At 35.4% G+C, this 13,096-nt stretch overlaps 1 protein-coding gene across 1 annotated transcript in view; it reads left to right on the forward strand.

Moving 5' to 3' along the window:
* The window catches only part of LPGAT1 (lysophosphatidylglycerol acyltransferase 1), an 81,485-nt gene that overhangs the window by 45,665 nt on the left and 22,724 nt on the right, over positions 1-13,096 (forward strand). The window contains exon 6 of the mRNA XM_040636366.1: positions 2,844-2,970. Within this exon, the coding sequence (XP_040492300.1) occupies positions 2,844-2,970 (127 nt within the window). The remainder of the gene's footprint in view (positions 1-2,843; positions 2,971-13,096) is intronic.

Consider the following 13,096-nt stretch of genomic DNA (forward strand, 5'->3'; position numbering starts at 1 on the left):
TATTTATTTATTTATTTATTTATTTTTCACAGCATTATTTTTAATAGCAAAAAATTGGAAATAGCCAGAATGGAGAACAGACAAGTAATTATCAAATATCTATCCACCACCGTACAACACAGCCATTACAAATGATGTTTACGGAGAGTTTGTATGGCTTCTGCTCTATCATGTTAATGAGTGGGAGGAACATACAACTCTTGTGAGACCATTGTGAGCTCAAGTATGTCAGCAATAAGCAGTGGGAAATGAGTGAAAGGAAAGATCCCAAATGTCAGCAGTGACTGCCTCTCTGAGTTGCAACATTATGAATAATCTCCACCCCATTTCTGAATACTTCTGAATTTTTGTTTTTAATAATGAGTATGTATTACTTTTACGGCCAGGAAAAAGCAGACCATACTCAAAGGGGCAACTGTTTTGGAGATAGCCTGATGAACTGTGAAGGTTTGCAGAATTTGTGCCAGCAGCACGAAGACTGTTTCGAAAAGTTTATCTGAGACACTGTGAAATTGGGTGATAAATGATAAATTAAAAAACTGAAAGAAACTCAGTAGGCCTGTTTCCTTGGTAGTATTTTGCTATTAAAAAAAAATCTTTAGATAAAATAAAAATGGAAATGACTGGCTCTCAGGAATATGTGTTTTTAATGATGATTAGGACCAGACATAGAGATAATGCCTGTAAGACCGCACTGAGTTGTCCTTTCATTTGTTTTTTTTTTAAGCAGCTGCTTGGCAGTCAGCTCTCTTAATCTTTCATCATCTATTAAAAAGACAAATTGAAAGAGTCTTTTAATAGAAAAGGAAAGTTCAGAATAGCTTCAGACAGACACGGTGGCAATGTCAGCCAAGCCAAAGCTTGAAGGCAAAGGTCTTCCAAATAGGATTAGTTGCACTAATAAAGATGGCTGTTTTTTAAATAGTTGTGCCCAGTCAGTAGTACCCTCTGGTGTCCCAGATCGCAAGGGTAGGGGCTGTTGTTATATTGCTCACCCAATCACAAAGAAAATGTTGTTTTCTCTTGGAGAGAAATAATTTCTTTTTATAAGGAAAGCAAAGTAGCTTATTCTTTATCTTACCTTGGTTAGAATTTGTATTCTAGCTGCTTAGGAAAAATTATAAGAAATTCTAGAAAGTTATATACCCCAAAACTAGTTCTGCTTGTATTTTACCATTTTCTTCTCTTATGTTTTTGTGTTTTGTATTTTATTTTCTCTAGTGCTCTTATTTACTCTTTAGTGTTCTGTTCCATATAAATACAGAATATGCCTTCGTGTCTGTTTTAATATACGATCCGTACACGGGGGCGGCCAGGTGGCTCAGTGGGTTGAGCATCTGACTTGATCTCCGCTCAGGTCTTGATCTCACGGTCGTGAGTTTTTGCCCCACATTGGGCTCCACGCTGGGTGTGGAACTACTTAAAATATGTGTGTGTGTGTGTGTGTGTGTGTGTGTGTGTGTGTGTATATATATACACAATCCATATACATATCAAAATTATGTCTGATTAACTTGCAAAGGATTAGTATTTTTTAGTTTATTGTATGATTTAATAGATATTAAACTGAACTCTGGTGATTTTTCCCAATAATTTTATTATAAAAATTTTCAAGCATACATAAGAAAGTTGAAAATTTTACAGTTAATATCCATTAACTGACCAGCTAGATTTTTTAACATTTTACTGTATTTGTTTTATTGTGTCTTTTCCCATCCTTCTGTCAACCCATTAATCCATCTTGTTTGTTTTTAATGTAATCAGAGTAAGTTGCAGGCATCAGTGTACTTTACTCCTAAACATTTCAGCATGTACATCGCTGATAGCTTGTTAAAAATGTGTTTCTTTACATAAACTCTGTTCCTTTAGCAGCAGGTTATTTAAACATTTTTTTAACCTATTTCTATGGGGGAAAAACATATTTTTCCCCTTCAGAATATTTCTAAAATTCTTTAAAGCTTAAGGTCACTTTTTAGTTATTTGATACACAAAAGTAAAATATCGTTGATTCTTAATGCACATTTAGACTTCTGTTTGAGAACAAGTTTTATTTTTTTGGAGATCTGTTACATACTTCAGACAAAGGACAGACTGTCACCCAGGTGTGGCTATCAGCATTCTCTGTGAGGATTCCCCTCTCAGTTCTTGTTCAACTCTACTCCATGCTGGGAATAAAAGCCGCATGCCAACAACCAGAGTAAACAGACCTTCCCCACAGCCCCTCACCACAGTGGTTACCTGTCGTACCTACCAAAGACTGGACAGTTTTACTGCTTTATTTGCATAGAACTCTTGCTAAAATGGGAGGAGTGTTTTTGTTTGTTTGTGTAAAATAAGAACAGCAACTGACGTCGTGTGTCAATGAAATGCTTACTTTGGGGCCTTATTTCCGTGTTTATTAACGTCTTCCAAGTATCAGAGGTCTTGGTGTTTGCATTGTATTGTCTTGCATTTGGTGAATGGATTTGTTCTACTTTGAGGTCTGTTTTTTTACTTTTGTGATGTGATACTTTAGCTTCTGACTTGTTCATAGGCCAGATTTTATGAGTGATAAAATGTAAATTAGACCTTGACAGTGCCCTGTTGTATTGAATGCTTGAATGGTGCCTGTCCAGTAAATAATAGCGCTCTGTTAATTGTTCATTTGTTTGAAATTCAGCCATCTCATATTAGGAAATGCTTAATATCGTCCAAAGGATATCATATAAAACAGTTAACACCAAAGTTCCTCCTGTTTTCATAAAGCAGAAGATACAGCAGTCTGCTGTATTTATCCTATGTTATTGGTTATAAATAATATAAAAATTGATTCAATTTTAAGTTGTTTTTTGTTTTGTTCTCAGAGAGCAAATCGAAAGGCCTCCAGTGGATAATAGATACAACTATAGCTTATCCCAAAGCTGAACCCATAGATATTCAAACCTGGATCCTTGGGTACAGGAGACCAACAGTCACACATGTACATTACAGGTAAGAATTTTGTGTTAGTGACTCAGCATATACCCAACGTAAAGTACTGTCTCAAGACAGTGTTTTAATATTAAATTTTTAATCAATAGTGAAAATAGTCAACTCAGAATCATTCTTATGCTGACTTTTTAATATGAAAATATCATTTGAAGTTAGTTATTTTCACTGAGTGATAAAAGTCTCTAAAAATGGCATTCTGGAGGCACGTGGATTACTTGATTGCCTGACACTCTGAGCAAAAGTAATTAAAGGCAAACATCGAGCATAAATTTATACCCATTTGGGCTAAGTAGATTTGTATTAATAGAAATGGAATTTGTTTTTAAATCATTAAGTCACATAAGATTTTCTAAATGATTACATTGAGAATTTAGCAAAACTTACACTTTAAAATGTTTAATGTTTTAATACTTAACATTTTAATATGTCATTTGCGTAAACAACAGCAAAAACATTTATTGAATATTCTGTACCGGCTTCTTGAGATTTTTTAATGTAAATTGGTTTTTCAAAAGCTATTTATACTAAAGCACAAGCTGATGAAGCCTGGATAGATTTGACCACTTTATAAGCCAACTATCTTTACTTTATTTCCTGGTCAAAGATCTTAGCCCCTGGCAACTGAGTTACAAAGTAGGTGTTGTGTAAGACTGATGAATCACAGACCTTACCCCAGAAGCAAATAATACATTATATGTTAATTTAAAAACAACAACAACAGAGTGAGCAGTTGGTCCCCTACAGGATCACAATTGCCACAAAAGACCTCAATTCAAGAGGAAAACTACTCAAATTACATACTCATTGAAAGTAAATAGGTACGTGTTTTCATATGTATAAACCATCATTGTTTTACAAATAGAAGTACAAAGTTGGAATAATTTGAAACTAAAGTTTTAAAACTTAAATGTTACAATTTGGGTTTTTGGTATGGAAGAGATAACTATAAAATTACAGTTGATTCTGCTGTGTGACTTACATTGCCAAATTGTGAAATTCACGTGTAAGGTAAGAAAGTAATTCTTGGTGACCGCACTGACTCCATTCCACGTATGTTGTCCATTTTACTTATCAAGCACTTACTGTGTATAAGGCAGTATGCTAGGCCCTGACAGAATTTCTCCAGAAACAGTTTTATTTTCATATATATGAAGCTTATCTAGCCTTCAGTAAATTTTTCAATTAGAATCTATAAATGAAACTCAATTCCAGTACTCACGCCAAAAATATATGACTCTCGGGTATATGTTTTAGACACGTGTAGATTGTATTTGCTTTGGATATATGTCGATCCTCCTAGCACATCATACCCAAAGGGAACTGAGACAAGGAAGAAACATTAACTATGTAGGCGTTCTACTATAGTTGACCCTGCTTTCTTTCTTGACCAATAAAAAGAAAACAATTTTAGTTTATAGATGAAAAAAATGAATGGAATCATATGGGATCTAAGAAATTGAAGAAATGTCCATTTTTTTGCAAAATTATTTTAACAACAGTAAATTCAAGGTCTTTATATTCACTTGAAGCAGGGGTTCTTAACCTGGATGGACCTGAGAATATTTTTTTTGCCTTCAAAATCAGATGTTATTTTAATTAAATATTTTATTTTATTTGAGTATAGTGGACACACAGTGTCCCATTAGCTTTAGGTGTACAACACAGTGGTTCAGCTCCTCCATACGTTACACTCACCACAAGTGCGGCTGCATCTGACCTCAATTCTTTAACACAATCTTTATGCAAAATGTTGTGCGTGTGTGCAGTTTTCTGCAGAGAAGTTTCATAGCTTTCGATCTAGTCTCAAAATAGATTTAAGGATTTAAAAAAAGATTAAGGACTCCTGATTTAGAGAGCAAAACCAAATAGTAGATAAAAGATGTGGAATGTTTAGCTTGATACAGAAAAATACTTCTATTGATAAAATTGAAGCTTCTGAGAAATATGTTTGATTATAGAGACTTTATTATCAGACATAGAAATAATAAAGAAATTTCTAAAATGTTAGATTAGCAGAGATTAAATCATGATATAGAATCATATCCTAAAATATTAATTATAGTACACGTTATGCCAGTTATTTATTTATACATCCATACTCACATACACACACACATTCTAGGAGTCTTGGGACAGGTAAAGAGATAAATTGTTCTTTACAGAAATTTAATGAAAAAAGTGTATTGTCTAACCAATATTAGGGAAAGGGAAGGACTTGTCTTCAGATGGGAAAGGGAGGGGAAATGAAAGGGGCCAGAGAGAAAGAGGTGTCTTGCTATCAGGATCGTTTTGAGGGTTTGCAAGAAGCTCGTGAGAAGGGATTTGGGCCATATCCGTGGCAGCTCCCAGGGATAAATCTTTCTCACCCACACGTTGCCTAGATCTCCTCCTATATTGTTCTAGGCCATCTGGACACCCTGGGAAATAGGGAAAAAAGGATTGTTTTTGGTTTGGTTGGGGTTTGGGGGAGCTTCCCCCTACCTCCAGTTTTCTCAATTCCAAAATAAACTGTTTATTGCTTATATTGGATTTTTCCTGGTAGGAATAACACCATTGAAATTAGTTAAGCAAACATGGTACTTCTTACCCATTTTTTTTTCCTGTTCTCAGAGAGATTGGTTTTTGTTCAAACTCTCCAGTTGTTTGGTTTTAAAGTTTTAAACAAGGATGAGATGTTTCCAATTAGAATAAGAGATTTAAAATGCAACACTGGAAATCATATATACACGAATGTGAATAATATAAATAACTGAGGTTAAATCTCTTTCTCTTTTAATGTGGGGAGGCTGGTAAGAAAAACTAAACAGCCTTGATTGGTTGAAGTGGGGAATGGGTGCCCAGAGAGAAAGGAAAAAGTGCTCAGGAAACTGTCAGGTTCACTGAAAAATAGTAGTTTTGCTTAATGTTGCTTTGCTTATCTTCACCTGTAGGCAGATTTTAATAATTATTAATGAATGTGTTTTTTTCCTGTAATTAAGCATAATTTATCCAGAACCTTTCTATTAAGCCATATGGTGCAAGCCAATTTTGTTTCATATTATGTAGAAAGTATTTGTTTTCTTCTTAGCCCCAGCTGACTTTTTTTTTTTTAATAAAGCACCCCCTCATTCTTAGAGAATTTAATTGAAATGTTTATCTGGTGATTATGGGGTAGCTGGGCAAGTTGATTCTAGTTTTTTTCAGCGTAAGCTAGAGGAGTATACATGTGAGAGTGAAAAATTATTCCAATCTGCTCAGCATTGATCAAATCCCACTTAGAATACTATATGTATTTTAATTTCTCTATTTTAAAAGAAATAATGCAGCTAGTAGAAGCTTACGAAAATACCTAATATATATAGGGGCGCCTGGGTGTCTCAGTCGTTAGGTGTCTGTCTTCGGCTCAGGGCATGATCCCAGAGTCCTGGGATAGAGCCCCGCATCAGGCTCCCTGCTCTGCTGGGAAGCCTTCTTCTTTCTCTCCCAGCCCCCCTGCTTGTGTTCCTTTCTCGCTGGCTGTCTCTCTCTCTGTCAAATAAATAAATAAAATCTAAAAAAAAAAAAAGTAAAAAAAAGAAAATACCTAATATATATAAATCCTAGAACACTAGTACCACTTGAATGACCATTTTAAATCAAACTAAAGCAAATTTGGAAGTGGTAATAATTAAATGAAACATAATTCTAAGGGAAACTCCAAGTTGAAAATATCAACAGGTTAAGGAAAAATTTAACAATTCATAAGTACTAGATCTGTAATAAGTCTCTATATATATGAAGTACTTTTACCATATTTTAGGTAAATTTTATGGAGTAACTGTCCTTTCCCGTGTGACACATCTGTGCTTCTGAGTGGCTGGGGTACTCATAGAACACCATACGTTCTTGACCGTCAGAATGTACTTGGGAAACAATACAGTTTTCATCATTGAACATTATTTAACATTAATCTTTAGTTGGACCATTTTTTATTTTATTTTATTTTTATTTATTTATTTTTTTTAAAGAAGTTGATTTCTTTTTTTTTTTTTTTTAAGATTTTATTTATTTATTTGACAGAGATAGAGACAGCCAGCGAGAGAGGGAACACAAGCAGGGGAGTGGGAGAGGAAGAAGCAGGCTCATAGCGGAGGAGCCTGATGTGGGGCTCGATCCCAGAACGCCGGGATCACGCCCTGAGCCGAAGGCAGGCGCTTAACCGCTGTGCCACCCAGGCGCCCCTTTTATTTTTTTAATACATTTCTCTTCTCGGAAATTATTGTCAAGGCTGCCAGGTAAACTCCACTCCCTGTTCTGTACTTCATCGGAACATACTGTGACAGGTGTATGGAGATTTCTGGGCAAAAAAGGCATTTTGGGGGACACCTGGATGGCTCAATCGGAGGGGCATGTGACTCTTGACCTCGGGTCATGAGTTCAAGCCCCACATTGGGTGTAGAGATTACTTAAATAAAACTTTTTTTTAAAAAAGGCATTTTTTCCCTATTGTGTGACTCCAGTTACAATGTGTTAGTAAAACTAAATGCTTAGAAAACATTTGGTCTTCATTTAAATAAGAAGAGACTATCTAGATTACCAGAATGTGCAGCAGAATATTCTTCTAGATTTTAAGTTTCTGTACTGATGCTTAGGAAAAAAGCATAAGAAGGTAATAGTTTATTTTAAATGTTCTGAAATAAACCAATTTTTTTTTCCCAGTAGCGATTTTCCGCATTGTCCATTCACTTCTTACTTCTTGGGGTTAAATATTGATTTTTAGGATTTCTGAAAGAGACAAACCCTAAAGTCCTAAATATATATGTTACTATATGCTGTAAAATACTTTTCTAAAATATCACATAAATGAGAAAGTAAACATTTGTGAGATGGTTATATACTCGATTGTACCTTACAAATAGTGTTGTTATCTGTCAAAAGTCAAACCTTTAAGGCAAATGTTTGGAGCTTATTCATTAGAAAACTTACAGTAAGTGGCCATGCAGTACCCAGACCATTTTGCGAATTAAACCCAGTGCATACATAGCTCCTCAAGCAGCCCATCCGAGGACCTTCCGGACTGGAGGTTGCCCCGGCTTCAGGGAATGCATTGTTTGAGCACCAAATGGTATACTGATAAAAAATTTTTTTAAAAAACCACAAAGCACCTTACAAATACAAAGTACTATTAGTAAGATATATAAAGTATATATGGATAATTGATAAATCCAATGTTAGTAAATTAGCATTCCCCACAGATTAATCTTAGGCCACTTCTTATTTGAAGAGAAAAGATGTCCTTTCTTATTCCTTATTTCCCAATATTATGTACTATTTCACTAGGGGAATATTTTTTATTAGTATGCATACAACCACATTATTGATCTTTTTCAAAAGTAATGCGTGTTTTAAAAAAGAAACTAAGCCTTAATTATAAGAAACATTTGAAGGAACAATTCTTTCCTCCCACTCTCCCTTTTATATTACTACTGTCACACTGGAAGACAGCTTCTTCCTATTAAAGAAGTAATGGGCATGGCATGCTGCTGTTAAGGGCTTAATAGGAAAATTAAACATGATTAGATTTTAACTACAGGCGTAGAATGTTTGTAAGGGTAAAAGCAAAAGTAATCGGTGTCCTTAATATAAATGTCTACTTCACTCCAAATTAGGACAGTGAGTTCGAGAAAATGGTTCTTTCGGGCAGAAGTAGCTTATATTTTTATTTTTAAAATCTTCGAAAAAGATGTAACCTTGAGTGTAGGTAGCAGCATAGATAACAGAAGGCAGAGGTGCTGCCTTGATTAGAATCTTGGTGGCTTTGGAGAAGGCATTCAACTAGGGACTTTGAGTAAGAACTTACTTTCAGTTTCTGAGGGACGGAATTAATTCAGAAAATAATTTTTTAACTAATATGTTTTGAGAAAATATGCTCATTAGAGGTACCTGCCTGGCTCAGTTGGTAGAGCATGTGACTCTTGACCTTGGGGCATGAGTTCGAGCCCCACATTGGGTGTAGAGATGATTTAAAAATAAAATCTTAAAAAAAAAATATGCTCACTAGCAAGAGTGGACAAATGTTGACATTTTAACATATTTGCTTTAGGATTTTTTAGTAATAAAAGAGAACATTTCTCATGAAGTTAAGTTGCCATTATTTCCCCTCCCCAGTTCCACCCCCTTCGTTCCCACCATCGAAGCCACTAGTGTCATAACTTGGTGTGTCCCTTCCTGTCCTAATATTTTTATTACACAGATATACTTATATGGTACTGTTCTGTATGTTTTTTAAACTGTAGGTAACCCTAGGTGATTTATCATTTTACAACATGTATTTTTCCACTCTGCATTATTTTCTAGATCTTTTTATTTTTACATTATGGTTCCCTTTCATTCATATGAACTATTAACACTATTTAACTGTTCTATTCCCATGGTATGATTGTCACACATTATCAATTCATTCTCCTATTGTTGGATACCTGCTTTCTCAGTATTTTTGCTATTGTAATAAACAATGTCACAATGAATATCTTTATACCTGTTTCACTAAGCATATGCCAGTAAGTGAGAGTTAAAGTCGGGTATGTGTGTGCCCAGCGGGAAAGTGCTAGATCATAGGGTATGTGCATTTTCACCTTTACTGGACATAGTCAAATAGTTCCCGAACTGGTTACATCAGATTACAATCTCATTAGCAGTATATAAGATCACCTCTTCCAATATGTATGTCAAAGTCATCACCTTTAACTTTTGCAAATGTGATACGTTTGAAATGTTATATCATTATGTAGGCCTTGGGTTTCATATTTATGACATGAGTGTGATAATCCTGTAACCTGATAGTAAGGTACATTGCCATGAAACAAGATTAGGGTGAAGCTAGCATCTTTATCTAGGTATTCAGCCACTGTTAGAAATCTTCCTGGTTTACTCATTGCTGTCTATCTTCCCCATCTGGAACACGACCTCCTTGAGAGCAGATACTTTGTCTGTCTTGTTGACAGCTCCCAGAGCAAGGCTGGCGTACAGTAGAAACGCAGTACTTACGAATGCATGAAGGCTAAAGTTTATGCTGTCTAGACCTGCACTGTCCCATTACAGCAGCCACTCACCGCATGTGGCTGTTGAGCACCTGAAATGTGTCTAGTCTGCTTTGAGACGTTTTATAAATGTAAAATACACACTGGATTTCAACAACCAGTAGGAAAAAAAGGACTGTAGAATATCTCATTAATAATTTTTCTTGGGGCACCTGGCTGGCACAGTCAGTTAAGTGTCTAACTCTTGATTTAGTCTCAGGTCATGATCTCAGGGTTAAAGGATTGAGCCCCACGTCGGGCTCCACTGGGGGCATGGAGCCTGCTTAGGATTCTCTCTCCCTCTGCCCTTCCCCCCACCTCTCTCTCTCTTAAAAAAAAAATAATAATAATTTTTCTTGATGACATGTTGAAGTGATAATATTTTAGATTTGGGGGCTTAAAGAATTACATTTCGTTAACATTATGAGATGTCCTCTATTATATACTTTGTTAAATACTAAGTTTATTTTCAAAAATAGAAGCATGCAACTATGGAAAATATTTTATAGGTAGACATTTCTCCAGCATGCTCACATAAAATTCCTTTATATTTCCTTTTAGTATGTGTTCTTATATATATTTTTAATGTAGCTGTCACTATAATATGCATAAAAGTTATTTATATTCTACTTTATCCCATATAACATTTTAATGAACATTATACCTGTACTTTCTATGTACTAGGTGTTAAGATTACAAATTTTATAAATATTTAAAAATATTGTTACAAAGTCTTTGTGGCCTTCCAAAATCCTACTTAGTGTATACATTTAATGACCCATTTCCTTATTAGCCATAGACTCGTCAGGCTTTATTTGTGACTTTTAATAACGCCATGCTGGATATATTAACACTTACATATAGCTCCCTCCACCCCATGTTCTAGATTCCTTTATAAAAGATATTTTTAACCTGTTATTTCTGATGTTAGCTTGTAGAGTATTATTAAAAGGACACCTGAATAGGGAGAATGATTGTCAAAGAGGAGGGAAAAACTTACTTATGAGAAAAATTATCAACACTTAGAAACTATACTATTTTAGTAATTTTATGCATAAACCTAATATAGTTGTGATTAATATATCATTTTGGTTTTCCTTTCTGTTTTTTTTCTTACTTCCTAAAACAACAAAATTAAAAAGTCACAAGTTTTTACAAGTTGTAGAGACTATAATTTCAGAAATAGTTTTTCCCTCTAAAACTTCTATTATGGAAAAGATCAAACCTGTAAATTCAGCCCCTTGTATCTGTCTTACTCTTATGGGGAACGTTGTTTTCCCTGTGCTATTTCCCACATCCTGCTGGATTATTCCGAAGCAAGTCTCAGATATCGTATCATTTCATTTGTAAATATTTCATTACATATTCTCTAAAATAGAAGAATTCTTTGTTAAAAAAATTATGTATTATCATACCTAAAAATACTAATAACAGTTCATTAAAACCATCAAATATCTAGACAGTTATCAAGTTTTCTGAATTATCTCATAAATGATTTTTTCAAAACAGTTGGATTCAGTTAGATTGCAGCTATTCAGTATATATCTTACATTTCTTTTTATTTACAGGTTCCTCCCTCTTTCGTTCTTCTTTTCTTTGGAGTTTGTTTTTTGAGGATACCGGATTATTTGCCAGTAGAGTTTGCTACAATTTTGATTTTGCCAGTTGTATCCTGTGTATTCCTCTGTCCCTTCTATTTCCTGTTAATTGGTAGGTAGAAACTAAAACTGCATCAGATTGAGGTTTGAATTTGCTTGACAAGAAATGCTTCGTAGGTGGTGTTGCTTACTTCCATCAGGAGGCATAGAATGTCTGGTCGTCTGCCAGAAACAGTGTTTGAGGGCTGTTTTTAGTTAAAAATTTCAAAGCAGGGGCTCCTGGGTGGCTCAGTCAGTTAAGCATCTGACTCTTGATCTCAGCTCAGGTCTTGATCTCAGCGTCATGAGTTCAAGCCCCACGTCAGGCTCTGCATGGAGCGTGGAGCCTACTTAAGAAATAAATAAATAAAGTAAAATAAATTTCAAAACAAATAGGTCCTATGCTTTGAAGAAAAAAATGATACTTCTCATTCCATCCCTTTAACCACAAACAATGATGTCAGGAATTTCTGTTTAGAATCGAGGCCTCTTCTGGCACCCAACACATAATGAGGATCAGTTTTGCCTGAAAACCCTCCTTATGATCGTATAAGAAGGTCTGTAGTCTAATATTATTTTGTGAGCCATTAGGAAGGGTTTTTCCCCATGTCCCAAACTATAAAGGTTTGGAAATGTTCTAAACTTAATTGAAAAATGAACTATGAATCATCCACTGGGATGACTGTTGGTTGTTTCAGTCAGGGTTCTCTCCAGAGAAATAGAACCAACAGGACATACAAAACAATCTGTAAGAGGAGATTCAATTTAGGAACTGGCTTTCATGATTATGGAGGCTCAGAATTCCCATAGTCTGTGGTCTACAAGCTCTAGAACCAGGAAAGCCAGTGGTCAATTCAGTCCGAATCCCACAGTCTGCAAAAGGGAGGGAAGGGGAGGATGATCGCTATCCAGTCCCTGTTGGAGTCCGAGAGCCCAAGAAGCAGGAGCACTAATGGCCCTAGGTCAGGAGAGGACGGATGCCTTAGCTCAAGCAGAGAGAGCAGATTCACCCTTCTTCTGGTTTTTGCTCTGTTCGGGCCCTCAACGGATTGTATGACGCCCACCTACATTGGTGAGAGCAATCCTCTTCACTTAGTCTACTGATTCAAATGTTAATCTCTGCTAGACATACCTAGAAATAATGTTTAGCAGCTATCTGGGCATTCCTTAGCCCAGTCAAGTGGACATATCAAGTTAACCATCACAATAGTCTACATAGAGAACCCAAGAGACTGAGTTGACCATCTATTTATGGAGTTCAGCGATCTTTTATTTTAATTTAAATTCAGTTAGCCCCCATATATAGTACATCTCGAGTTTCACACGTAGAGTTTGATAATTCGTCAGTTGCGTGTAACACCCAGTGCTTGATATAGAATCACCACAGAAAAATCAGCGGCATCCCTTTTCCTGGCAATAAATAGAAAATGTAATTTTTTTAAAAGATACGAT

Source organism: Ursus maritimus, unplaced genomic scaffold, assembly GCF_017311325.1.
Source record: "Ursus maritimus isolate PB19 unplaced genomic scaffold, ASM1731132v1 scaffold_2, whole genome shotgun sequence".
NCBI lineage: Eukaryota > Metazoa > Chordata > Mammalia > Carnivora > Ursidae > Ursus > Ursus maritimus.